At 46.0% G+C, this 25,310-nt stretch overlaps 2 protein-coding genes across 3 annotated transcripts in view; both read left to right on the forward strand.

The window, feature by feature from the left end:
- POLR3C (RNA polymerase III subunit C) overlaps nt 1–25,310 on the forward strand; it is a 139,472-nt gene that overhangs the window by 107,636 nt on the left and 6,526 nt on the right. The window lies entirely within an intron of this gene.
- The window catches only part of ARHGEF2 (Rho/Rac guanine nucleotide exchange factor 2), a 113,683-nt gene continuing 109,345 nt past the window's right edge, over nt 20,973–25,310 (forward strand). For both annotated transcript variants that reach the window (XM_063317079.1, XM_063317080.1), the window contains exons 1-2: nt 20,973–21,083; nt 21,798–22,096. In XM_063317079.1, the coding sequence (XP_063173149.1) occupies nt 21,834–22,096 (263 nt within the window). In that variant the 5' untranslated portion in view covers nt 20,973–21,083; nt 21,798–21,833. The remainder of the gene's footprint in view (nt 21,084–21,797; nt 22,097–25,310) is intronic.

A 25,310-nucleotide genomic window follows, 5' to 3' on the forward strand; every position in this document is an offset into this window, starting at 1 on the left:
TTCTTAACACCTCTCAGTCTAACCTGCTCTCGCCTTTTCCCTAGTGACTTTAGGGTTCTCTCTGGATTGCACAGCATTCAAAAACAGAGGCTTTCCCCCTTCTTTAAGGCTGGGGTGCTCACCTTTGCTTGGATTAAAGTTGCATTTGTTTCTGAGTGTGGTGCCAGGGACTGTGCTTCCTAGGTAGCTGAGGACAGGAAAAACAACCAGAGTTCAATTTAATTTAAGTTTAAAAATAGATATATTCGATGCAGTTAATCTGATTACTCCTCCATGATAAATATCAGAGTTTTACATCTAAAGCTGGAGGGGGGGGTGCAGAAGGGGTTGCATGGAACCAAAAATTGGGCCATTCGGTTCCAGGCCAGCAACATGCCCTACAAACTGGCTGGCCAAAGCAGAGTCCTGCCACGTGGATGAAAGAGGAGTGGGCAGCCCTTTTGGGGGCCAAGGACCCCAACCGGCCTTTGAGGAAGGCTAGGGGCCATGCCGAAAACATGGAGTATGGCCAAAAAAAAAAAGTAGGCAGGCCCAGGGCAAACAAGATTGAATTTCATTAAACTAAAATTAATTAAATGCAGGTAATACAATTTACTGCTCATTGGTTTAATAATTTTCTTCCTTCTGTCACATTCAGGATTATAGTTTGGTGACATTGTAGGAGCACAGCTCTGTTTGTTTATTTAATTAACGTAAATTTATTTATTTATCAAATGTGCATTGATTTATTTACCCAATTTGTATTTATCAATTATTTATCAAATTTGCAGTTATTTATCAATTATTTATCAAATTTGCAGTTATTTATCAATTTATCAAATTTGCAGTTATTTATCAATTGTTTATCAAGTTTTTATTTTATTCATCAATTTCTAGTTATTCATTTATTTATTTATAAAATTTGTAAAGACGCCAATCTATTTGACAAAACTCTCGGTGGCGAACATACAATATAAAACACCAGCAATAAAACTAACAACAAGCACCTGGGCTGAAGCCCCCTCCTTAAAAACACAAGCTACCTACGCCAGACATCCACGCTGGAGCTCCCAAACTGACAGCCTGGCCACAATGCCTGGGCAAAGAGCCAGGCCCTCGTGGCTTTCCAAAGGTCCAGTGGGGATGGGTTGTCCCTGTCGCTGTGGGGAGGCTGTGCCAGAGGGCAGGCAGGGAAGACCTCCTTCCAAGACCCCACCAGGCGACGCTGTTTCGCCGAGGATGCCACTCTGCTGGATCTGGTGGGATGGGCAGAAGCCACACTGGGGAGAGGTAGGCCCATGAGTAAACTGGCCCCACACCATGTAGGGCTTTAAAGGTGACCACCAGCACCTTTAATTGCCCTCGGAAGCAGACTGGGAGCCAGCGCAGCTCAAGGAGCAGTGGTGTTATGTGGGCGCCCAAAACCACCGCTGCGGTCTGGACCGGCTGAAGTTTCCAACTGTTGTTCAAGAGCAGCCCAATGTAGAGCGCATTGCAAGAGTCCGATTAGGAGGTGGCTGAGGCACGAGTGACCAGGACCAGCACCTCCCCATCCTGGAATGGACACAACTGCAGCACAGACTGTATCGTACTTGTGTTAGTCGGTGGTAGCCCAAAGTCTAAAGGTAAAGGTAAAGGTTTCCCTCGACGTAAAGTCCAGTCATGTCCAACTCTAGGGGGCGGTGCTCATCTCCGTTTCTAAGCCTTGGAGCCGGCGTTGTCCTAGACACTTCCGGGTCATGTGGCCAGCATGACTACACGGAACGCCGTTACCTGCCCGCCGAAGCGGTACCTATTGATCTACTCACATTTGCATGTTTTCGAACTGCTAGGTGAGCAGGAGCTGGGACGAGCAACGGGAGCTCACCCCGCCGCGCGGTTTCGAACCGCCGACCTTCCGATCGACAGCCCAGCGGTTTAACCCGCAGCGCCCAAAGTCTAAGACAGCAAAAATCAGGAGTCTGGGAGCACATTTTCCAACTAACCAATTTTATTAAAATTGCCACTCGTGAAAGCTCCTGCCTTTTAATAAATTTGGTTAGTGGGAAAAGGTGCTCCCGGACTCCTCCTGATTTTTGGCTAGAGTTCTGGTGGCAACTTTTAGAGATGCAGGGCCTGCACCTGAGTCTTTTGTGGTCCATTCTTGCCTGGATTCGTGTTACCTCTGTAGTAAACCGGAAGCACTTTTTAAAAATTACCTTGAGCAGTTTCAAAAATACTGTTTAGTCGCATGTAGCAGAATAAATTAGGAAAGATTGGGGGATTCCGCCTTGCATGAGGCTGGGGAGCTGAAGGGCCAGGTAGCTCCAGGGAAGGAACCGAGGATCCAGGGTAATTTGGGGCAAAGTTAGCATCTCCCGGGCAGCCCTTCCCGCTTATCTTGGGCCTCTATCCTCCCCGATTCCACTTTCCTTTCTTTTCCCTCCCACCCACTTGGAGTTCAAGAGTATTTACATTCTTGCTGAAGGGAGACTTTTGTTACATACCTTTTTCCTGTGCTTTTGCTTGTGCTTTTTCTTTTCACTTTTTTTTTTTTGCATTGCGACATATCTTGGCCACCCCCTAAGTCTTGGGGGAGAGGGTGAGCTGGTTTGATTAAAATGGTGAAGTTTAATTTTGGGATTGGGTGTTGGGTGCAGTTGGAAGGTTTGTGAGGCTGGTGAAAGTCCAGGCATGTTTGAAGCCAGGTGGGGATGAAGTAACTTGGATTACGTTTAACCTGATGGATTTGTAGTTGCTCAGATGCTTGGTGGGTTTCTGTACTTGGATGTGCCATTAAATCCTCCCCAATGCAAATGAAAGGCACCAGATTTGGGGAGGTGTTCCAAAAAAAAAAAGATTGAAGAAGAATCCGAAGAAGAATCTCTGCCCGCTTTTATTTGCCACAGAGGCCTCCAGGGTCCAGACGAGACCTGAAGCCTTCCTGCCAGCACAGTGATGCTAAAAGCTGTGCCTTGGTTCTCAGTGTCCCATTTCCCATTGGTTATTCGACAGAATTTGCTTTTTCAAAATATTAAAAGTCGAACAGGGCATGGCATTGATGGGCATGTGGATGCTGTGAGTACCATGTTGCCAATTCCTGATGAAGGCGCGTGGCCAGCTGTGGCTCCCTGGCAAGATCCTTGTTCTGCCCTCCCAGAGCCCCACATTCAGATTCCAGCTAAGCTTAGCGAAGAGCCTTTGGGAAGATTCTGGCACAACCTGACTGGGGCTCAGGTGAAACTGGAAGGTTGGAGTGTTTCTTGAAGTCATATTTTGAATCAAATTTTCCTTCCACGGCTGTACTATTTTAAAGAAATCCTCCTTCAAAGTGCATCAGCTTGGAGATCTGAAATACCCCTGTGTGGTTTCATTAATCATGTTTCATTGACTAAATGTTAATTTTTGGCTGAGCTCATGCATCAGACTAAATATGAGCAATGTTTCACAGTCACTTGGTTTCACAAAATTTGGTGATAAACCATGATTTAGAAACCACAGTGGCCTTCACCACAAAAGCTGCCACCCACATTGTGACTTAGTGTGATAGCTGAGCTGGTCTGAAGGACTTGGAGAGCAGGGAGCTGGGCCAGGCAGGGCAGAGCCTCCAGCTTTGGGCCAAAAGTGTTAAGAGCTTTGATTCCCCATCTTGTGGGAATCCGGCCAATGGTTTATGGCTTCGTGTGTTGTGCAGACCCAGCCAAGGTGGCTTGTGTGAAGAACCATGATATGGGAAGTCAGCTCATGTCCTTGCTGTGGAGCAAAGAGGAAACCAGCTTTGCAGTTTACACTGTTGCCGTTACAAAGCAGTTACAGAAATGTAAAAGGAGTGACCAAGAATCATGAGTTTGCCTTGGAGTGATTTGGACGCTGTACTTGCATTTTGCTGCTTCTCTCCCCCACTCCCTTTTTGGCTGTTTTTTTGTTAAACTCCTGATCTGTTTATGGACTTGTCAGGAGAAGGCTCCAATTTTGCTTAAGCTGCCAAAGCTTACGTGAAGGATTCCTGACTGAAGAATCAGCCCACTCTGGACCAGAGAAAGAGACGCCGGAGTTCCAAAGTCCCCCTCCCTCAGCGGCCAGCCACCGGCCTTGCTTGTGCTTTGTCCCATGGTAATCTGCATTCCAGTAGACTGCTGCGGAACATGGAGGGTTTGGGGAGTGAATATGCTCAAGAGCCACTGAGAGTTTGCCTGAGTGACCAATGGAATGCAGCCATGTGAAGTCCAAGAGGCAAGAAAAGGACAGTGTGGCCCTTGAGCATGCACAGACTCTCTCTGGCTGCTGGATCATCTTTATTAGCTTTTCCAGCAGTGCTTTTTAGTGAGCGGCAGTCTTTGTTAATTGCTCATGATAGTTTTATTTTGTTTGTTCCACACTTTCTGGGTGGTGCTGCAAAGGATCCCACCCTCCCCTCTTGTACTGCGGTGACAGGCTGCGTGGCTGCAATCACCTCAACATGGTGAGGAAAGCCATCTTGCGGTTGTGAAACCCTGGCCCTTATTTCAGGCTGCTATTTAGCTCCAAGGCTTTTTCACTTCTTTGCCCTTTTGGGTTATATTTTCTAGATTGTAAGGCTCTACGACTACTACAGTGCTGCTGATTATGTGTAAACTGCTGTGGGAGCCTGTTTGGCTGAAGAGCAGAATAAAAATGCTGTAAAATAGATTTCTACCCCACAGGAAGCATGTTGGGACTGCAACTCCCACAACCCATGCTGGCTAGAAATTCTGGGATTTATGGTGGGTGGAAAAAATAACCACATTTGCACAACTTATTGGAAGTACCCGCCTCCCCCAGTTAAGATTCTTAACAGTTGGGAGCGAGCAGTGCTTCCTTCTGTACATGCTCAGGAAAAGCCCTTTTTATTGGTACATAATTTGCACTTGGGGGTCAATAGCCTTCATATCAGTTCTTCATTCATGTTTACATAGAAAATGCTTGGGATGAAGAAAATCCCCCTTAATCCTCTGATGTGTTTGAAATCGTAAAGGTTAATGAAACAGACGAAAAACCTCTCCTTCCAACTTCTTACCCAGATATTTCCTTATAGTCAGTTGTGGTGTCTCTCAAGTTCTCTTTTGAGGTGCTTTTTAAACTGAAGGTTTCAGGGCAAAGGCAGCGAGGTTAAAATGCAGGGTTAGAGGTGATGGGAGACCACCGGAGACTAGACTGGGAAGCTGAAAAATCACCTCTGAAGAAGACATTGGAAACTATTATCCATCCTGCAGCTGCGATCAGCGCAGGTCGTGTCACCATGATTCAAGGAAGGCCTCACTTTTTTTAAAGCATTATATATGCATTGTTCACACATTGTTCAAAGCCAGGGTTTGTTTAACAAGCCACAATTTGTTGCGATCATATTGGCCAAATACATAGGTGAATCTACATCTTCATCTTGTCTCTGCTTGCCCCCTTTGTGTTAAGGCTTGGCCTGAAACCAAGGCTGGATTCATGGAGTTACAGAGAATTAGAGGGACCTTAGGGGTCATCTAGTCCAACCCCCTTCCCAGGGCAGGATCCATAAGAGCATCTCTGCAAGATGGCGATCTAGGCTCCCTTTGAGAACCTCCAGCAAATCACCCCGTCCTGTGGCAGTAGAGCCAGGATGAAGGATTCCTTCTGAATGTCCTTCTTCATAATTGATTATTCAAATTTATTATTCAAAGTTTGCTACCTCCCATCTCCCCCAAAAGAGGGACTCTGGGTTTCAACTCTGGTCCTGCCCTCTGGGGAAAGATGGAATAAGTTCACTCCTTTTGAATGACAACCCTTTAGACTGTCATCATGGCTCCCCTCTCATAAAACGCTTAACTAGGTTAATTCCCTGTCTTATACTGTGTATGCATTTCCCCCTAACCTAACCCAGCAGGCTGGGTCCACTGCATAAAGCACTCTATGCAGGAAAAACAAACCTAGGTTAATACCAGCAAGGTGCGCAGATGGCGCAAAGGTAGTCACTGTCTCTGGTTTAAGTGCACTTCGCAAATGTGGCTGAGAGCTCTCCGGGGTGGAAAGGAGAAAGGCCTGGGAATGTCCGCCTCAGCAGTGAAGTCCTAAGAAAGCCAGCTGGCTGTCACTTGCCTTCACACATCAGGCAAGGCTTGGTGTGGCTTGTGTTTGGCTTAGTGGGCTGTGTGAACCCAGCCACTAGGCTCTTGTTGGTGAAAGAGCAGTTGTCGGTGTTCACAGGTGCGCTGAATCATGGCTTATGAGCCTCTGTGACTTGAGGAACATGCTGAGTTTCAACCATGATGAGTGACCCTGGTCTTGCTGTGAGGGTGTTCGTCATCCCCAAATGACATTTTATTGGAAGAGAGAGGGGAGGTGGAGGAGAAACAGGTGGGGGGCTTACTTGGCCCATCTTTCCTTTTCCATCTGCCCATTTGGGCATGACTGCTTTTCTATGAGTGATGTTGTGAATACTTTTCCAAAGTTCCCATGGAAACGTTTCCTCTGAAAGATTTCAGACAGCATCCTTTTTCTCCACCCCACCCGGAGATCACCCACGTCCTGTGATCGTGCACTGGTTATTTTAAAAGAATGACACTGGAATGCCAAATGCTTCCTTAGGCTTTGCAGATTGTCCCCTAGCTCCATTTTTAAATATACTTGTCACCACACAGGGACCCTGGCTAGCTTTGCCCATTTGCTAAACCATCTTGGATTATTAAATAAGCCACAACCAGCAATGATGGCACAATAGTCTGAACCATGAACCATAGTTTGAAAACTGCAATGCCTGGTTTTGTGCATGCCAATCCAAAACCAAACAAATGGCATTATGAGTTAGTGTGTTTTGTGAACCACCCCTTGTAAAAATAGTATCAATCTTGATGGGCGGGATTGACAAACACTTGTAATTTGGTTCCCAAATTAACCTATTTAATTAACCTAACTGACACTGTGGGAAACTGGGGTTGTGTGAATCAGGGCATCCCATTACACCAGTGTTTGACGACTTTCTCTGGGCATCACGGGATATGTAACAGAGTGGATCCAGCAGTTGTGTTCCCCCTAAAAGCCAGCAGTGTGAACTCAGTCTATTACCTGGAGGAGAGGAGGGCAAAGTAAGTCAACCAAGTTAGTGAAAGAACCGATTGCTTCATTCACACAACATGCTTTGCTGCTTTGTTTATGGCTTCACATACTGCATCTCTGTGATGCCTAGAGAAAGAAACCAACCGCTGATATAATGGGATCCCCTGATTCACACAGTGCCAGGTTCCCACAACACCGCAAGCCATAAACTACCTACTTTAGCTTAGTTGAGTGTGTGGTCCAAACTTTGAACCTGGACAGAAGGTTGGTTGAATCCTGCCCTTACGGTTTACGAAGCCACGAGTCAGGTTTTAATGCAATGAGTGAGCTCAGCCATCTGTGCCTTAACTCAAGCCCTGCCCTTAAGCAGGCCCTAGTTTGGGGCCATACCCAAATCTGTATGACTTGAACTTGTGTCTCCGTGGCCCAAATCAAATTTGCTGGCTGCTGCTTCACCGAAAGCCCCTTTGTCACAATTTCCCTGTGCCCCTTCCCAAGCCAAGATTTTGTTTGAAAAAAGCTCCTGGACTGACTTCAATGTGCGCCTGAATAGTGGCTGGCTATCAGATTTCACCATTAGTTAACTCCTGCCCTGTGTAAATAGTTTTTCTGTCATATCTTTCATAAAGCTCTTTAGCATTTAGCAAGTCTAAAAAGGATGGCTAAGCACTGTGGTGTAACCATTGCAATGTTCCTTTTAAGGGAGGTTCTGTTCTCATACAATTCCAAACAGGCAGGTGGTACAAAATATATCAGTCTATTTACTAGAATCACTGGGCTGAAAGGAAGCTTAAAAGCCACTTAGTCCAACTACCTGCCAACCTAGGAAACCACGTTTTGCTGAATTTGCCACAGTTGTCTGGGTTCAGATGTGTTAACCAGGGCACGGTCACAGATTGTTTACAAGTGCCTGCTTGTCTAAAACACTGTAATGATTGCCTATTCTAACGGACTCAGTCTCACAAGCAAGGGCTTAAGGATAACTGATTTATTGAAAGAATAGTATCCAAATACAAAGAAAGCTGAGAATGAGCAAAAGCGCGCCAAATACAAACTAAAAACCCTCGCTTCAAATCCAGTCCCGCCCTCGCTCCCTCTTAGCAACCACCCCCTCCCCAGGTGTTAGCAACCGTTACCCACATCGGCCTGGGAAAGTAACCTTGGACAGAGGCAATAACCCAAACATACATTCCACAGTGCAGTAAACAGATTACAGCCTGGCATGGCTGGGAATTTCCCTCCAGCAAACCCGGGTCAGGAAAATGACATGCGAAACGTTACGATGTATTCAGAACATTGAAATGGTGAACATGACATATCGCCCCCCCTAAGGAAAATGAAGAGTTAAGGAGCAGGTTTAGTAGGGTAGGCAGCATGAAAACGAGTAACTTAAACAGGAGAGCGAACATGTTGAGCAGCCACCCATTCAGGATGTGGGAAATGCTTCCAGCGGACCAAGTATTGCAGTGTAGAACGAAGGCGCCGAGAATCTAGAATTTCTTGGACTTCAAAGTGTTGTTGGCCATCAATCATGATAGGCGCAGGTGGTGAGGGGTGTAGATGCCAGCAGTCAGATTGATGGAAAGGTTTGAGTAAGCTTCAATGAAAAACAGGATGCAAACGTTTAAGATTATGAGGCAAGTCTAACTTAAAAGTAACCGGATTAATTTGGGCAACAATAGGAAATGGGCCCACGAATTTGGGTGCCAACTTTTTTGAGGGTTGGGGTGATTTAATAAATTTCGTGGAGAGGTATACTTTAGCCCCAACTTGAAAAAGTGGTTGAGGTGCCCGTTTGGTGTCAGCATAGTGTTTGTAGGTGGCCTGGGCATCCGCAAGAGCTTGTTTTATTTTCGGCCAGGAGTCCCCAAGATGTGCTGCCCAGTCTGCCGGGGACGTAGGAGGAGCGGTTGGTTGAGGAAGCTCAGGAATGGGTACGAAATCGCGCCCAAAGACAGTGAGGAACGGCACCTGACCAGTGCTCTGATGCACTGCATTGTTGTAGGAGACTTCAGCAAAGGGTAGGAGATCGACCCAATTATCTTGTTGATAGTTCACAAAAGCACGCAGATATTGCTCCAGTGTGGAATTAAGCGCCTCTGTAGATCCGTCAGTCTCAGGATGCGATGCAGTGGAGAGCGCTTGTTTGGTGCCCACCAATTTCATAAAAGCCCGCCAGAATTGTGACGTAAATTGTGTGCCTCTGTCAGTCACCAAATGGGAGGGGCTCCCGTGGATCCTGTACACGTGTACAAAAAAGAGGCGGGCTAGTTGTGCGGAGGGAATGGAAGCACATGGAATGAAATGGGCTTGTTTTGAGAAGAAGTCTTTTACAACCCAGATCACAGTTTTCCTCTGGCTTAGAGGTAAATCCACGATAAAATCCATAGAGATCTCCTCCCAGGGGCGAGAGGGGCTGGCCACCGGTTGCAACAACCCGTGGGGCTTCCCAACCTTCCGTTTGGAGCCAGCGCAGGCAGGGCAGGAGGCAACATAGTCTTTAACATCTCACCTTATTGTTGGCCACCAGAATTGGCACCTAACCAAATGGAGTGTTTTAACAAACCCAAAATGCCCAGCCAGTTTGTCATCATGGCAACGTAGCAAAATGTCTTTGCGCAAAGCATCAGGCACATAGAGGCGATTATTTTTCCAAGCAAAATTGCCGTCAAAAGTAACCTTGTGTAAGTTTGCTTGCAACCAAGTGTCAGATTTCAATTTGGAAAGAAATTGTTGTTGCAAGTCTGCGGGAACTGGCAAATATCCCGGACCGGGTGAAAGTGAAGCATCCAGTTGCTGTGCATGAGTCTGGCTGCGGGTCACAGCTGCCAGACCCAGTTGGGGCTCCGTCCACAGCGTCCCTACGATATCAGGCACAGAACTGGAATCTTGGGGTCTGCGGGACAGTGCATCAGCTAGAAAGTTTTTCTTTCCCGGGATAAATTTTAACTTGAAATCAAAATGGCTGAAGAATTGAGCCCATCTAATTTGCTTTGGGTTGAGCTTACAAGGTGCACTGAGTGCTTCGAGGTTCTTGTGGTCAGTCCAAACCTCGAAAGGGTGGGTAGCTCCCTCCAACAAATGGCGCCAAGTGTCCAAAGCAGCTTTAACAGCAAAAGCCTCTTTCTCCCAAATGTGCCACCTCCTCTCAGTCTCACAGAATTTGCGGGAGAGATAAGCGCAAGGCTTCAAACATCCTGATTCATCTGCCTGTAGCAGGAGTGCTCCAATTGAGAAATCAGAGGCATCCACTTGTACCACAAATGGTTTGTTAGGATCCGGATGCTGCAAAATGGGTTCTGCTGTGAATAGTTTCTTAAGCTTGTCAAAAGCCACCTGGCATGCAGGCGTCCATTTCATAAAGCCCCCAGATTTTTTGATCTCCGTGTGTCGCCTTGCCCCTTAGTTTTAAGCAACTCAGTGAGGGGCAAAGCTATTTCTGCGAACCCCTTGATAAATGACCGATAATAGTTCGCAAAACCGAGGAAACTTTGGAGCTGCCTCCGTGTACATGGTGCCTCCCACGCCAGAATGGCTTCAATTTTAGCTGGGTCCATTTCAATACCCTTGTCTGAAATTCTATACCCTAAATAGTCAATTTGAGATTTATGAAAAGCACATATAGACAGTTTAGCATACAGTTCAGCTTTTCTCAGCTTGCTGAGCACTTGTCTGACCAGCTTTACATGCTCCTCCATTGTTTCCGTATAAATTAATACGTCATCCAAATATACCAAGACACCTTTGAACAAATGGTCATGCAAGACCTCATTAATTAATTGCATAAAAACCCCAGGTGTTCCTGCCAACCCAAAAGGTAACACCTTATATTGGAAAGAGCCCAGAGGACAATTGAACGCAGTTTTCCATTCATCCCCCTCCCTTATACGGATACGGAAATATGCCTCCCTCAGATCCAACTTGGAGAATATTTTCCCCTTTGCCAGATGTGATAACATGTCTTTGATTAACGGGACAGGATATTTATTTAATATTGAGACTGCATTCAAACCATGGAAATCTGTGCATAATCTCAAAGTTCCATCCTTCTTTGGTCTGAATAGAACGGGCGCCCCCACTGGGGAATTGGCCGGTTCGATAAAGCCCCTAGCCAGATTTTTGTCCACAAACTCCCTTAGCGTTGCCACAAACTCCCTTAGCGTTCTTTCTGGGTCATAGCATAGATTTTTGGCTTAGGCGACTTTGCATTAGGAATAAAGTCTATGGCACAGTCAGTTTTTCGGTGCGGCGGTAGCTGATCCGCTTCCTTTTCACCAAATACATCCGTAAAGTCCTGGTATTGCTCCGGCAACCCCTCTAACGGATCAGCAAGGAAGTGCGGGGTTGTTGCTGCCGCCCTCCCCGCTGCACCGCTGTCCAATTCATCCCCCTCCGGCGCTTTGTAAAATCCGTCTGCAAAAGTCACAGTCCTGTGAACCCAGTTTATATGTGGGTTCTGCTGAACAAACCAAGGCATTCCCAAAACGGACCCCCCACAGGCGCTACCACAAAAGGCAGCTTTTCCCAGTGGCTTCCCATTTGCAATGCCACCATCCCTGTGGACTGCGTTGCTGGTTTCCCCCCCGCCGTGGATCCATCCAATTGGGTGAAGATCATGGGTCGTTTCAAAGGGAATGTGGGCAACTGTAAGTCAGCTACTACATCAGGGTGCATTAAACATCTTGAGCACCCCAAATCAATCATTGCCCACACTTCCACGGTTCTTGTTCGTGACCCTAATTTCACCTTCACTGTCAGGGTAGGGAAATTTCCACTCACCGAAGTGTGATCGCGCCCTTTCTCTTCCACCTGCCCAGCAGCGCCCTTTAAAGCAGGTGGCTGGCGTTTCCCGCTGGTTGATCAAAAGGAGCCTCCTCCTCATCTCCGAAGAAAGGGACTTCCTCCGGTTCGACCTCCGCCAACGCCGCCTTCATCTTTCTTGGTAGAGACGGAGATTTCCCAGATGATTTTTCCCCCCGGTCTTCGGTCTTCCTCTTCGGGCACGCTGCCGCTCAGTGCCCCTCTTTTCCGCACCGCAGGCATTGCCCCTTTGCATAGCGTCGCTCCTTCTCTTCCTCCCAGGCTCGCTGGCTGGCTCTCCCTGGGGGAGCCGAGGTGCGGGACCCTTTACTGATTCTCCCATACCTCATTGATTTACAGTGGGCAAACGTCTCCAAGGCATGCTCGGCGCTGCTCGCTAGCTGAATCCAGTCATACAGGGTTTTCGGGTCCTCACGCCCCAGAGCCCACTTCAGAACTTCCGTTTCCAGCCCATCCTTGAACATCTCCACCAGGGTGGATTGGGACCAGTCCTCCACCTTCCCAGCCAGCGCTTTAAACTCCAGCGCATAATCTGCCACGGAGCGTGACCCTTGATACAGTCCCTTCAATGCCCGCTTCGCTCTTTCCTGAGCTAACGGGTCTTTGAAATGCTGCCGTAACGCCCATAAGAATTCCTCGAAGTCTTCTAGCTCCGGGGCATCCGATTGGCACAGTGGTACATACCAATCGGCTGCCCTCCCCTTCAGCTTGGTGGCAATGGCGTTTATCTTGCCCCGTTCTAACCGGAATCCCTGTTCCCAATCCTCCATATAACTGTTAGCATTAGTTATGAAGAAGGACAATTTGGTAGGGTCCCCGTCGAACTTTACTGTAAATGGTGGGGGTCTCCCAATTTCTGGTCGCTCAGCCCTTGACACAGCCCCTAGCGAGCGCCTCTCCGCTGGAGGGGACCTCGAAATTGTCACCCTTGGGCCCCTCTCCTCTCCTCGACGCCGAACCCTGCTTCTCCCTCGGGGGGGGATGGTAGGGGCGCCAGGGAGATGGAATGCCTACGGGGGGATCCTTCCCCTCCTTTTCCGGGTGAACCGGAGCCCATTGACAGTTTTTTCAGCAGGAATTCAACCGAATCTAATTTTGCCTCCAACACCTTTATACGGTCAGGAGTGGGTGACCCCTCGGGTGCCTCTTTTCTGACCACCGTCGGTGACAGCGGGTACCGCCGCTTCCAGGAAGCTTGAGCCGCCCCGGTGACCGATTCCTCATCCCACGTAAGGTAGTCACCAGCCGAAGTACTGGTTGTTTCAGGTACTTTTGGATGACCCTCCGTCTCCTTCGAATTGGGGTTGGTTTCTGCCCGACCCTCCGGAGCATCGCTACAGGGTACCTTCTCTGCCCTGACCACCGTGGAGTTCGGTTCCCCCTCGCTCGATGCCTCGCTCTCCATCTCTTTCAATCCCGACTCGTTCCTCGCTAGCGCTCCCCTTCACAGGTGACACTGGATAAGGGCTAGCGGAATAAGGGTTTTACGATTCTCAGCTTTATGTAATGATTGCCTATTCTAACGGACTCAGTCTCACAAGAAAGGGCTTAAGGATAACTGATTTATTGAAAGAATAGTATGCAAATACAAAGAAAGCTGAGAATGAGCAAAAGCGCGCCAAATACAAACTAAAAACCCTCGCTTCAAATCCAGTCCCGCCCTCGCTCCCTCTTAGCAACCGCCCCCTCCCCAGGTGTTAGCAACCGTTGCCCACATCGGCCTGGGAAAGTAACCTTGGACAGAGGCAATAACCCAAACATACATTCCACAGTGCAGTAAACAGATTACAGCCTGGCATGGCTGGGAATTTCCCTCCAGCAAACCCGGGTCAGGAAAATGACATGCGAAACGTTACGATGTATTCAGAACATTGAAACGGTGAACATGACAAACACTCCTAGGCTTTTTCCTATTCACAGATCCTCCCCAGTTAACTAGAAATTAATCTATACCATTAAAAATGGTATCAACTTTGTGAGTTCGCCAAACCTTAGATGAGGTTTGGGGTTGTACGTAAACCATGATTTACAAACCACAGTAGCTTGGGCTTATGCAACACACTAAACCACACACTTGCAAACTACATTCCTGTTTAATTCAGCATAATCCATTCCAATTTTTTCCCACTGTTTTGTGAAGCTTAGTTTGGTGATGCGGTGATTCCAAGGTGGTCTTTCTCACTCAGTGTTGCTCCCAGAATTTAAATCCACTTCTTGGTATCATATCTGTTGCTAAAGGAAAAAAGTAGCCGAGACAAGTGTCTTTGCATGTATTAAAGGGTGCAGGGTGCCTCTTCTAGAAATGGGGAAAACCTCTTTGTCTCAAGCTTCCTTTAACTCTCAGAATGATGGTGGTTGGTTGAGAAGCAGGATTAGAAACGAACTGGCAACCTGAAGCAGGTTCTCATGGAAGCGCCCGGGGAGAGGCCGACGAGCGATCAGGACCAATTTCTAATGGCCGTCCTCCCACGTTCTTCAACTCCTGGGCTGCACTGTCCTCCGATGGAGACCTCAGAGCACGACTAGTAGTCCCCCCCGCCCCCGCCCCGGAAGCCACATTTCTTCTCTGTCCTCTGGAGCCTCGGTTCTTGACTTCTGGGCAGTTTAATGCTGGTATTTCAGGGAGGAAAGTCCCTACAAGCTGACAGTGCTGGAGGAGGGGAGGGGGAGAGAAGAGGCAGAAAGTGGGAAAGGAAGTGGTTTCATTTTCTGTCCCTGGGAAGCACAAATTGTGCAAGCAATAGAGCCTCATCCTCTGCAAAACGTGCTGGAATCGGAGCAGGTGAACAGAGTCTAATCCAGGGAAGGGAGCGGCAGGGCCTGTGGCATCCCCAGGCTTACCAAATTGACCCAGAGCAGCTGCTTGGCTTTCAGCTGGAGAACCAAGACGGATGGTCTGATGCGGAGAAAAAAGGCTGTGAAAAAATGGAGAACTGCTTCTGTTCATGCAGAGAGTTGGAAGACATGGCTTTGAGGAAGTGGCTCATTTCAGGGTGGGACTTTAAAAGAAAAACTAGACAGGAGGAAAGAGTTTTGAGAAGTTCCTTGATCAGTTTTACGTGGCACCTTTCATGGGTGCATATTTCTTTTAAGAAAAATGCTCGGATTAAATTCATACAGCAGTGTTCACATGTTGCATTGAGCCATAACACAATTTGTCACATGGAATGCCTGGTTGGAAATTGGGAAACCCCTCCATTGCCTCACACAGCTAGAGGTGCCATGTTGGAGAAAGGTGATTGTCCCCCAAACTTGAAATGAAGTCAGTGAAAGTTCTGTTGATCTTTAGAAGGAGCCATAATTCAAAACACATGCTTAGCTAGCCCACTTGGAGGAAAGACCCCTGCCTGAGTTGAACATGTTGTGCTAAGCCAGGGTTTGTTTTAACCATGGTTTGCTGAATGAGCCATACTGGCCTGATTCACAGATAAAGCTAATTAAACTAGGGCTTGCATGCCACAGTGGGTGGATTCATTCAGCTGAAAGAACAAGCTCACCTTTGCTAACCTGTGGACAGTAGCCAAAGTAGCCAACTGTATTTAGCTTCATGTGTTGCATGAACCCAGAATTTTGGACTAATTTAGTAAACTACTAAATTCTAGAGGTGACGGACTCGTCCCTGGGGGAGCTGGGGGTGTTGACGACCGACAGGAAGCTCTGGCGTGGGCTGGTCCATGAAGTCACGAAGAGTCGGAAGCGACTAAATGAATAAACAACAAAGTAAACTACATGTTAGCAGATCGCTAGGAAAGCCTTTGGCCCAGGAGAGATCAGAAAAGTCACACTCCAGGCATTTTTATAAAAATAATTTTATTTACAGAAAACAAACATATTTAAGGGCTCTCAGTGAGAGCTGCTTAACTCTCTACATGCCTACACAGAAGGGAAACTGAAACTAAAACAAGTCCAGGCAAGTTCTTCTTCCCAGGTGCAAAAATTAACATCAATTAAAGGACAATTAAATTCAACCTCTTCACCCAGCCAAAATGATTAGTTACCATAGTAACCTTAATCTGTAGTAGAAAACATATTAACACTACAGTTCAGTTAATAATAGGCGTGTTATGTCTTAATGGGTTCATGTGACTCCCTGACTAACTAACTAACCATGCAACCTAGGTTATCCAATGTGCAAGGCTAAGTTGGCTATTCTATGGCCAATTTGTATTGTATACAAACCGATGGATCATTGAACAAATCAACCCAGAGTTCTCACTCAAGGCACAAATGACCAGGCTCAAATGATCCTCCTTCAGACACCATATGCAAAGACCTCACTCTCTGGAAAAGGCTCTGATGCTGGTAAAGGTGGAAGGAAAGAGAAGAAGGGGATGACCAGCAGCAAAGTGGCGATGACTCAGTTATGTGGCGATGGGAGCACTGTTGGGAGACCTGAAAGATCAGGTTAGGGATGGACCGCCATGGAGAAAATCTGTCTACTGTATGTGGTCGCTAGGAGTCAAAAACAACCTGGTGGCAATCAAGTGTGTCACATGACCTCAGCCAGTATGTCGGGATTGTTTGTTCCTGCTCTAGCAGCAGCAGCAGCATACAGTCTCCAGAACTTAATTTGAAAGCATCATGTCAAACCGAATCTCTTTTTATCCTTATCAGTTAGAGAAGTCCTTCTGAGGGGTGTGAAAGTTGCCATTCGTCCCGCATGTTCTCCCTGCTTTATTGGCGATTGGTGTGTCTCCTCCCCAACCCTCCAGATCATCCGGGTTTAATTTACTAGTGATACGGTTTTCCTCCAGTCCATGATCCCAGTCTGACCCTTGCCAGGTGGAGAGATCTTTAAGTGCAAGATCAAAGGCAGAAAAAATGTTTGCACTACTTTTATGAAGGGTCCTCCGAGGGGGATAGATTTTGTCCCTTGGCTGGGAGAAAAAAAACTTGCTTTCTAGGAAGAAGAATGGTGATGTCTAATGTGCAACCCCGCTTCCCCATGAACCAGACTCCACACCAGTTAATCGGGGATCTCCAGGTGCCTAATCTTTAATTCAGCCCTTGGCTGCACACGGCAGAAGACTGGGCTAGCTTAGAAACTGAACTGGAGACGAGAACAAAGCCGTAACCCTATAGCGGATTCCCCGTTTCAGAGCCTTTATGCATTTGTGCACTCTCCTTGTCCTTCAGCATTTCAGAGTTAACAAATCCTTGGCTGTTCATGGGGGCACAGTCCTCTCTCGCTTGGGTGCCACTGGTCCCTGCTTCTCCCTCTTCGGCCCTGGCACCTTGCCTGGCTGAGCTTCTGAAATATTGGGGCTCAGTGAAGAGCTTGCTTCGTTTGCTCACTAAACTTCTTTGGTGAAAATTTTGAGCCAAGCAGTCTAACACTTTGCTGCCATCTAGCTGTTGTCCAGATTTTTGCAGCCCAAATATGGTTTTGTTGTTGTTTATTCGTTTAGTCGCTTCCGACTCTTCGTGACTTCATGGACCAGCCCACGCCAGAGCTTCCTGTCGGTCATCAACACCCCCAGCTCCCCCAGGGACAAGTCCGTCACCTCCAGAATGTCATCCATCCACCTTGCCCCTGGTCGGCCCCTCTTCCTTTTGCCCTCCACTCTCCCCAGCATCAGCATCTTCTCCAGGCTGTCCTGTCTTCTCATTATGTGGCCAGAGTATTTCAGTTTTGCCTTTAATACCATTCCCTCAAGTGAGCAGTCTGGCTTTATTTCCTGGAGGATGGACTGGTTTGATCTTCTTGGGGCATAAGGGACATAGATTAAAACCCTGTAAAACAATAGAATAAACATAATACGTAATAAAATATAAATACGATAGGAACCCGATGGCTAAAAGTTCTCTATTACCTGCGAGCTGAATAGGGCCAACCTATTATTACTGTGCAACCATATATTGCGCAGTATGCTAAGCCATGGTTTATAACCCATAGTGGATGGGTTGGGTTCATATAATACACTAAGCCCCAATCAAACACCAGCTATCTTGTGGTGCTTTGAAGGTGAAGACAGCTGTTATGGCTGAAGTGTTTTTGGATACTGGATGTGCCATTGGATGCTCACAATGTTATTCCAAGCAAAGAGGTTGAGGTGGAAATAACAAATGGAAATGTCGAGGAAACTAGAAAGCTGGAGGTTCAAGCAGAACTTAGCCAAGAGTGATGGCCATTCACCAACCAGTTGTGTGGGTGATGCAGAAATTCTTGCATTGGTGAGCCTATCGGAATCCTTTCTCTCTGCCAGGGAACTGAAGGGGATCCTGAAGCTTGGAGGAATACCATTAGTCAAACTTTTTGATGGCCTACACAAAGATTGAAGTGCTAAGCCATGATTTACTTAATTGTGATTTAGTGAATAAGCTGTACCTGGGTTTGCAGAACACCCTAAGCCTTAAACGGTGGTTTGCAGACCCCAGCGACTGGCTCATGCATCAGTTCAGCTTCAAGGAAATAAACTCTGTGTGACTTGGCACAGTTTGGCTCCCAATGAATCCCAGTGTTCATTTTTCCCCAACGTCTGTTACACCCTTGCATGACTAAGAAAAACAAACCATGATGAGGCTGAGCAAATGAAGAACTGCTGTGTGGGCTGTCCTGATTGTATCTAAATGGGCCATCTAAATTGGGGTCCCATTTCTCTGCTTCCAGAGCCCCCTCCCAGATTAATATTAAGCAAACAATTAGGGTGAGGGTCTCTTCTGTGACTCCAGCTTGCACCCTAGACTTTGTGGCATTTGCCACTGAAATGCATCAAAGTTTAATAAGTAACTAAGTGACGAGGGGGCATTTAAATAAACCCTTCTTTTTTCCCCTCTCTTTTTTTTTTTTGGTTTGTTTTTTCCTTCCTTTGCCACCCAGATGTAGACCTCCTGAAGGGCTTTGCTTTGCTTGTTGGGGTATAAGAGATCTTCTGCTCCACATCTGACATGGGGAAGCTCATGGCGGGAGCCCTTTCTTCATGCCCAAATGTGCTCTTGTCTGAACTTCCATTCTTCAAACTTTGGGCCTGACTGAAGGAATGGTTGGAGAGCAGAGTATGACAGCTGGGATCTGCACATTCATACATGTGTATATTGAGATATTGAATCAGAGCTACCCGGTCTGGGGTGCAGAGCTTTGGGGGAGCACCAGATGCAGCAAGGAGGCAGGGGTGCTGTACCGCTTTGCCGCCTCTTTTGACTGCCCAGAGTTTTGCACTTCGATCTGTTAGCCATGCTTTGATAACTCTAAAGGGCTACTGATTTAGGTATGTCCTTTATCCGTGCATCATATTAATCTGGAGCTGGGACCTCATAATACACAAAACCGTGACTACTGCAAATAAATTATGTTATTAGGCTTAAGAATTGCTGCCAAGCGTCACTCAGAATCATGGGAGGCTGTCATACTGTCTGCATTGAATTGTTTGGGATGATTTTTCCTCAAGCTGAAATTCAAATGTGATTTGATTATGGTCCTAGGCCAGCCACTTCAAGGGGGTGCACCTCAACGTGCTTCTTGTTCTAAGGTCTTGCAGGATGAACCGTGTGCAGCTGAGGTCTAGCCACATGCCCAGGTTGTTCTTCTTGCAGGTGGACAACTTTTTGTGATTCAAGTGGAGCAAGTAGATCCCTTTCCCCAAAAGGATCCTGGCTTGGGCTAGAAACAGGCAGCTGCCTAGCAACCACACTTACAAGTCCTGGCCAGTTTCTAGAAGTATGTGTATTATCTCTCTCTCTCACACACACACGCACATGTGCATACTCAGAGGGAAGTTTCCTTGTATGCTGTAGCTATTTCCTTAGCTTGATGCTAGATTTTTTTGTGCTGGGGGGGCCACGACTTCACTTGGCTTCTGCTTTCAGGACTGGGATCTGTTTCGGTTCTGACAGAAATTCAGCCCTGTAAACAATTTCTTCCTTTCTCTGATGGTGTGCATCTTGTGTAACGGCTAAAGGCCGTTTTAAAAAAGGTGGCCTTGTTCTGCACCTTCCCGCTTCCCGTTTTGGTCGGCGGTGGTGCTTGGCCGCAGGGATGCCATCTTGTCGGGCAGCAGCTGAGCGGCCATTTTGTTTCCCATGTGGGATTTTAGAATTTGGGAGGAATTGTTTTGCTTTTGGAAGTAATTGCTAATGAAACTCTGAAACTTCAGCAATCCAGAAATGTGATTTTGTAAGTGTGGGGGATGGATTCCTGCTTTATCTGAGGCGGTTGGATTTCTTACTAATGGCCATTTTCCATGGTGTTTAGGTGGATTTTGGCCAGGCATCTTTTTCTTACTTCCCCACAGACCACCAACTGAGGGCGGACTTGGCAAGAAATGCAAATTATTTCCAACAAACCTATGAATTTAGAGTAGTTGTGATCTTAAATGAAAAGGGGATTTTAAAAGAAAAACCTAGTTACTGTTTTGTGTGCGTGCGTGCATGTGGGTATTCTTTAAAAATAAGGATCTGTAAAAGTTTTGCTCAAGGCAGGTTTATATAAATCGATGTTTAAAATGTACACATGGTGACTATTATTCCTCAGGTTTATAGTTTTTTGCCTCATTATATTTTTAAGGACCAGCAACTAACCGCCTCAGCTGGATTTGAGCAAAGGATTTCTAATTAAGTGGTATTCAGACAATTCAATTCCCATGATTCCCTGCTATGCTGGTTGGGAATTATGGGAGTGGAGGCCTATCCAGTCTGCAGTGGTTCTTTCCAATCCAGGATGGACTTTAATTGAAGTTTGTTTTGTTTTATTGACAGTATTTATATCCTACTTTTGCTCCGGGAGCTCCAAACCACATGCTGAGGGGGCTTGTCCCTAATTTTAGTGCCGTTTCTACAAATATCCACCCATCTGGGAAAACTGGTGGTGGGACAGGGATGGCAAGGGACAGCCTTTTAAGCCAGGCAGGCTTTCAGGCAGGGCGCAGTAAAAAGCTTGTTTGTATTTTAAAGTGTTGCTTGTCTTTTGATTTTTTTTACACTGTTTGCACAACAAACTTAACCAGGTTAGGGTAAAAAGCTAGCAGTGCATTCATAGCATAAGCGAAGTTTGGTTAAGGTTAACCTTGGCCACATTTTTGTGGTGTAGCGTATTGTGCAAACTGACTCTGCTTGGTTAGTTTATGATGTGATGTATAAAAACAGGTTGAGCTTGTGCGAATATCGCCAATCAGTGTTAGTAATAGGCTGTTGTTTCAGTTTTGTGGTTTATAGGATGGGATCTCAGAAGAAATTTGTCTAGAAACATGAAACATTCTGCTAAATAGCCTTCTGCCAGTTGGGTGTTCTGCAAATGTGGTGGCACTGCTGTTTCCCTGAATTATCAGGTGCTGCTTGTCTGTCAGGGAAGTCTGGGAGTTGCGTCCCTATAATCCCTAAAGGGCAACAGTTTGGATGAAAATTTTGGAGAATTACTTGCAGAATTTGTTGAATTTCATTCTTCCTTTTTTGGACTCGGCTACAAATAGAGCAAAGCTATTTGCCAACTTAGAGATGATTAGGTGACTATTTTACTATTTTACTTTATTTTTTAAAAGTTGTTTAATTTCTAGATATTAAAAGGGGGAGCTTGCATGTTGTAAATTATATCCCCAGATTTATTTTTTTTCAAGGATGTTGCTGGGCTCTCAAATAGGCACAACTAACTTGCTTTCTTTACTCTTTTCTCAGTGGCAGTATTTGCATCACACCCTGTACCACAAACTAACCAGCCACATTGGAACCTAATGTGTCATGTGAACTGGGCACAGCATTATGTATTGTGTGTTGTGCAAACTCAAAAAATTGGGTCTGGAATAAACCATGGTTCACATTATAATAGCTAAGCATGTCTTGTGAACATAGCCTGTGAATATAGGATTGTCATCCTACTTTAGAAGTAAATTATTTTGAAAAGAACAACCTGCTGCTCAGCACAGTAGCTGAATGTTAAGTTTCTCTTAGCCCCAAGACTGCAAATTCCAAAACCTGCACGACTGAGAAATCGGCTGGCCTTATTTAGTTTGACTTTCTCTTTTTTCTCCTCTCTTCCTTTCACAAAGCCTTCTGGTCTTTGGGATCCTCACCCTTTCCAAGGTATGAACCCTTCAGCCTCAGAGATGCACCCATATGAATGCAACCAGAAATGCTTCTCAGCCATGGAGCCCTGCCCACCTTCAGCAGGAGACTGGGAAGCGACCGAGGAGGAAGAGGAGGAGGAGGACAGCGGTCAGTTCCTGGATGTGCACATGCGCCGGTCACGGACCTTGAGAGGATCAGGTCACACATACGACTCCTTCCGAAGGCATAGCTGGGAGCCCGGGAAAGTGCTGGAAGATGACCCAGATTTTGACCAGCGAAGGTAAACTACAGGAAAACGCACTTCTCTATTCCTTTTATGGTCTCTAGGGTGATGGGTAAGCCACCTGGTGACTGTGGAGACCAGGGTGCCTCCAGACTTCTTGCTGAGCACCCAGCAGGCTTTTGCAGACCCTTAAAGGAGAATTAAAAAAATAAATGAAATGGGGAGCTATCTTGCTGCAAAGCATCAGTCTTCCTGAGATGAGGAAAACATTGGGGACCGATTGGCTTCTGGTAGCAATACACACCACGGCAGCTGTTTTATGAGAGCACCTGCCATTTCAGTATTCAGAAGGTGCCCCCGGCCCCCAAAGGTTGTCTACCTTTGCTATAGGAAGTCAGCACATGTGACTTAGTTGGCGCTTCTACTTTTTTTAATGTTGAGTTCATTGCTGTGTCATAAATGATTAATTTAGCCACAGGCCCTTTGTTTGAAGAATTGCAAACCATGTTAGACTGATGACACAGTGGCAGGGTATGTGCTTTGCTGCAGAAAGTTGAACTTCAAACCCCAGAATCATCAGGTGGCCCTGAAAAAAGTCCTGCATGATGCAAGAATATGAACAGCACGGGTTAATGGGGTAGTTGGTAGATGGTTTGGAATCATGTTAAGTCATTGTTTACTGAATAAGCCCAATTTGGATTGAAAGTGCACTATGTCATATATTGTGCTTTATGAACCATAGTAAATGGCTAACTGGGTAACAACAGTATGGCTTCTTGTTATATGTAAATGACTTAGTGTATAATTTCTTTAAGTCATAATGTGGTTTTCTGATTTCACTGTGTGGAAATCCAGCCCTTATGTTTTAGAAACCATGGTTTATGGCTGTCTTTTCTCCTTCAAAGGAAATGGTCTTAATTCACCCCTGCCTTTTGTAGGAGCAAAATCCACTGGTGTTTTGATATATATATATATTTTGCATTGTTGCTATGTATGCAACAGCCTTGATAATTGATGCTCTTTCAATTTGTTGAGACAACAGCTCCCAGGTTACCTAGCCAGCATAGCCAAATGCTGGGAATTTTGGATGGACCAGGTTGGGAAAAGCTGGTGTACTGTTTTAATTCTGGCAGCTAGATGCGTTGTTTGCTGGAGGCAAGCAAGGCTTTGCCGATGATTCAAAATTATAATGTCCTGTACCCTCTTTGGTAGCTTTTGTTCCGTCTTTATCTCTACTTTTCAGCAGCCTGGCCTGGAAAAACAGCTCTTTCTGATTTATAGTGGCTGGACCCCATTTTGACCCCCTTACAGATCTGCAGCAGTTGGGAGGGATGTTTGTTAAGGACCAGGTTCTGTCAGTGATCTGCTTCCTGCTGGAGCCCTTTGATTTTTGCAAATACTAAACAGAATCTGACTAGATTGGCAGGGGATGGGGAAGCTAAATTTATGAAAGGGTGGTGCTGGGTCTGACCCTGGGTGGAGCCAGATGTGAGTCCAGGCCAGGGGATGACCTCACTCAGGAAAAAGTGAGTGAGACAGGGTTGAATGCATTACTCCATATTTCTGCGTTTGTTCATGGGAATATGAAAAATGGATGAAACTCAGCTTTCAACTAAAAAAAACACACCCACCCACGTTTCTAGGCTTTCAGAATCTTGGAGAATCTCCTGTTTTGATGAACATGCCCAGGAGTGAAAGTAAAAGTCATGCATAGCCATCACTGTTTATTCATTTGTTAGATTTCTATCCTGCCTTTCACTCAGGAGCTCAAAGCATTGTCTGTACATACCACTCCTTTGTTCCATTTTCCCTGCCATAACAGGCACGTGAGGTTTGTTGGGTTGAAAGGGAGAGATTGTCCCAAAGTCCCCAGGGAGCTTCCATGGCCGAGTGGGGACTTGAACCCCGGTCTCCACGGTGCCAATCAAACATTTTAATGACTATATGACATGGCTGTTAATTCTGTAGTTCATTAACCTGAGCTTGGTGTGTTGCCCAGAACTAGCCTATCCTATTATTAGGACCCCTTTTCATCTCAGGATATTGTCTTAAATGAAAACAAAAGTTAAAGGAGCTTTAACCCATTTTCAGATACTTATTTTAAACCATTAATAAATGAATGTCTATCCCATGGAGATTGCATTTCTGTTTTTTGAAAAAAAAAATCCACAATATATAAATCTATTTTTAAAAATGCACAATAAATGCTAATTTAGAAGCAGACTTGCATTTGACAGTTGACAGGGCCTTCTTTAAACATGGCTCTCAATATTTTCTTGGCATTCTTCAACTAAATGAACAAATATCTCCTTCCTCTGTTTGAGGAAAGCTGGAATAGTTTCCAGCTAGATCACAGCAAAAATACTTACGTGATGGGATGTTTTAAGACAGGAAAAAACAAAAATAGGTAACATAATGGAGGTTACAGTGTTACGGTGCATAGAGAGCGAAAGATAGTCTCCCTATAAAAGAGCTTATTTTGTGGACAATCCAGGGTGTATTTGGGGATCAGTATGGAAGAGGTTTGCCTTTGCCTTTTTGGGATCGTTTTGTTTGTTTATTTCCCATTTGGTTTTATTTCCGAGTCTAGCCTCCATTGCTGGGATTTCCTGATGATCTCCCATCCAAATGCTAACCAGGTCTGACTCGGAGGAGCTAAGGCTGGCCAGCTGCTACCTCCTGCCAAAAGGTGGAGAGAGTACTGTGGTTAAAGAGGCTTTTGTTTTTTCGTCAGTGTAGCTTGGCTTTGGGTGTGTTAGAAGACAACTCAGTGGCTGGATTTTTAAGCCACCATTTTCGTCACAGTGGCTGAGCTCAGGACCTAGTTCTAAGCCTCAGGAAAGTGTAGGATGTGAGAGCAGACACAGAAAAGTTACTCAGTGGCATAAGCTGTTGGCAAAAGAATGTTTTTTATAGCCTGTAGGAAATATAAGCTGCTTTATGGGTCTTGTTAAAGCGGGAAACAAAGAGCAGAAATATTTTAAGGAGCAAAACAGCCTTTGGTCACACCCAGCATTTCCTCCCTTGCATTCGTTTCCAGACTGCCTCCTGCCTTGGGAGAGATGCACTGTGCAAGCAAGCAATTCCAGTTTGTGCCATTCCTCTAGGTCTCAGAGTTTGATTTTTTTAAAAAACATGTGCATTATTCCCTTGTTAGACTTACAATCTGTCTTCCCTCCAGCAGCTCTCCCTGGAAATCCATCTATTTTTCTAGATTCATGTGAAAAATAAATAAATAGATATGATCCCATAACAGCAACCCTGTGAGGTA

This window comes from Candoia aspera, chromosome 17 (genome assembly GCF_035149785.1).
Source record: "Candoia aspera isolate rCanAsp1 chromosome 17, rCanAsp1.hap2, whole genome shotgun sequence".
Classification (NCBI taxonomy): Eukaryota; Metazoa; Chordata; class Lepidosauria; order Squamata; family Boidae; genus Candoia; species Candoia aspera.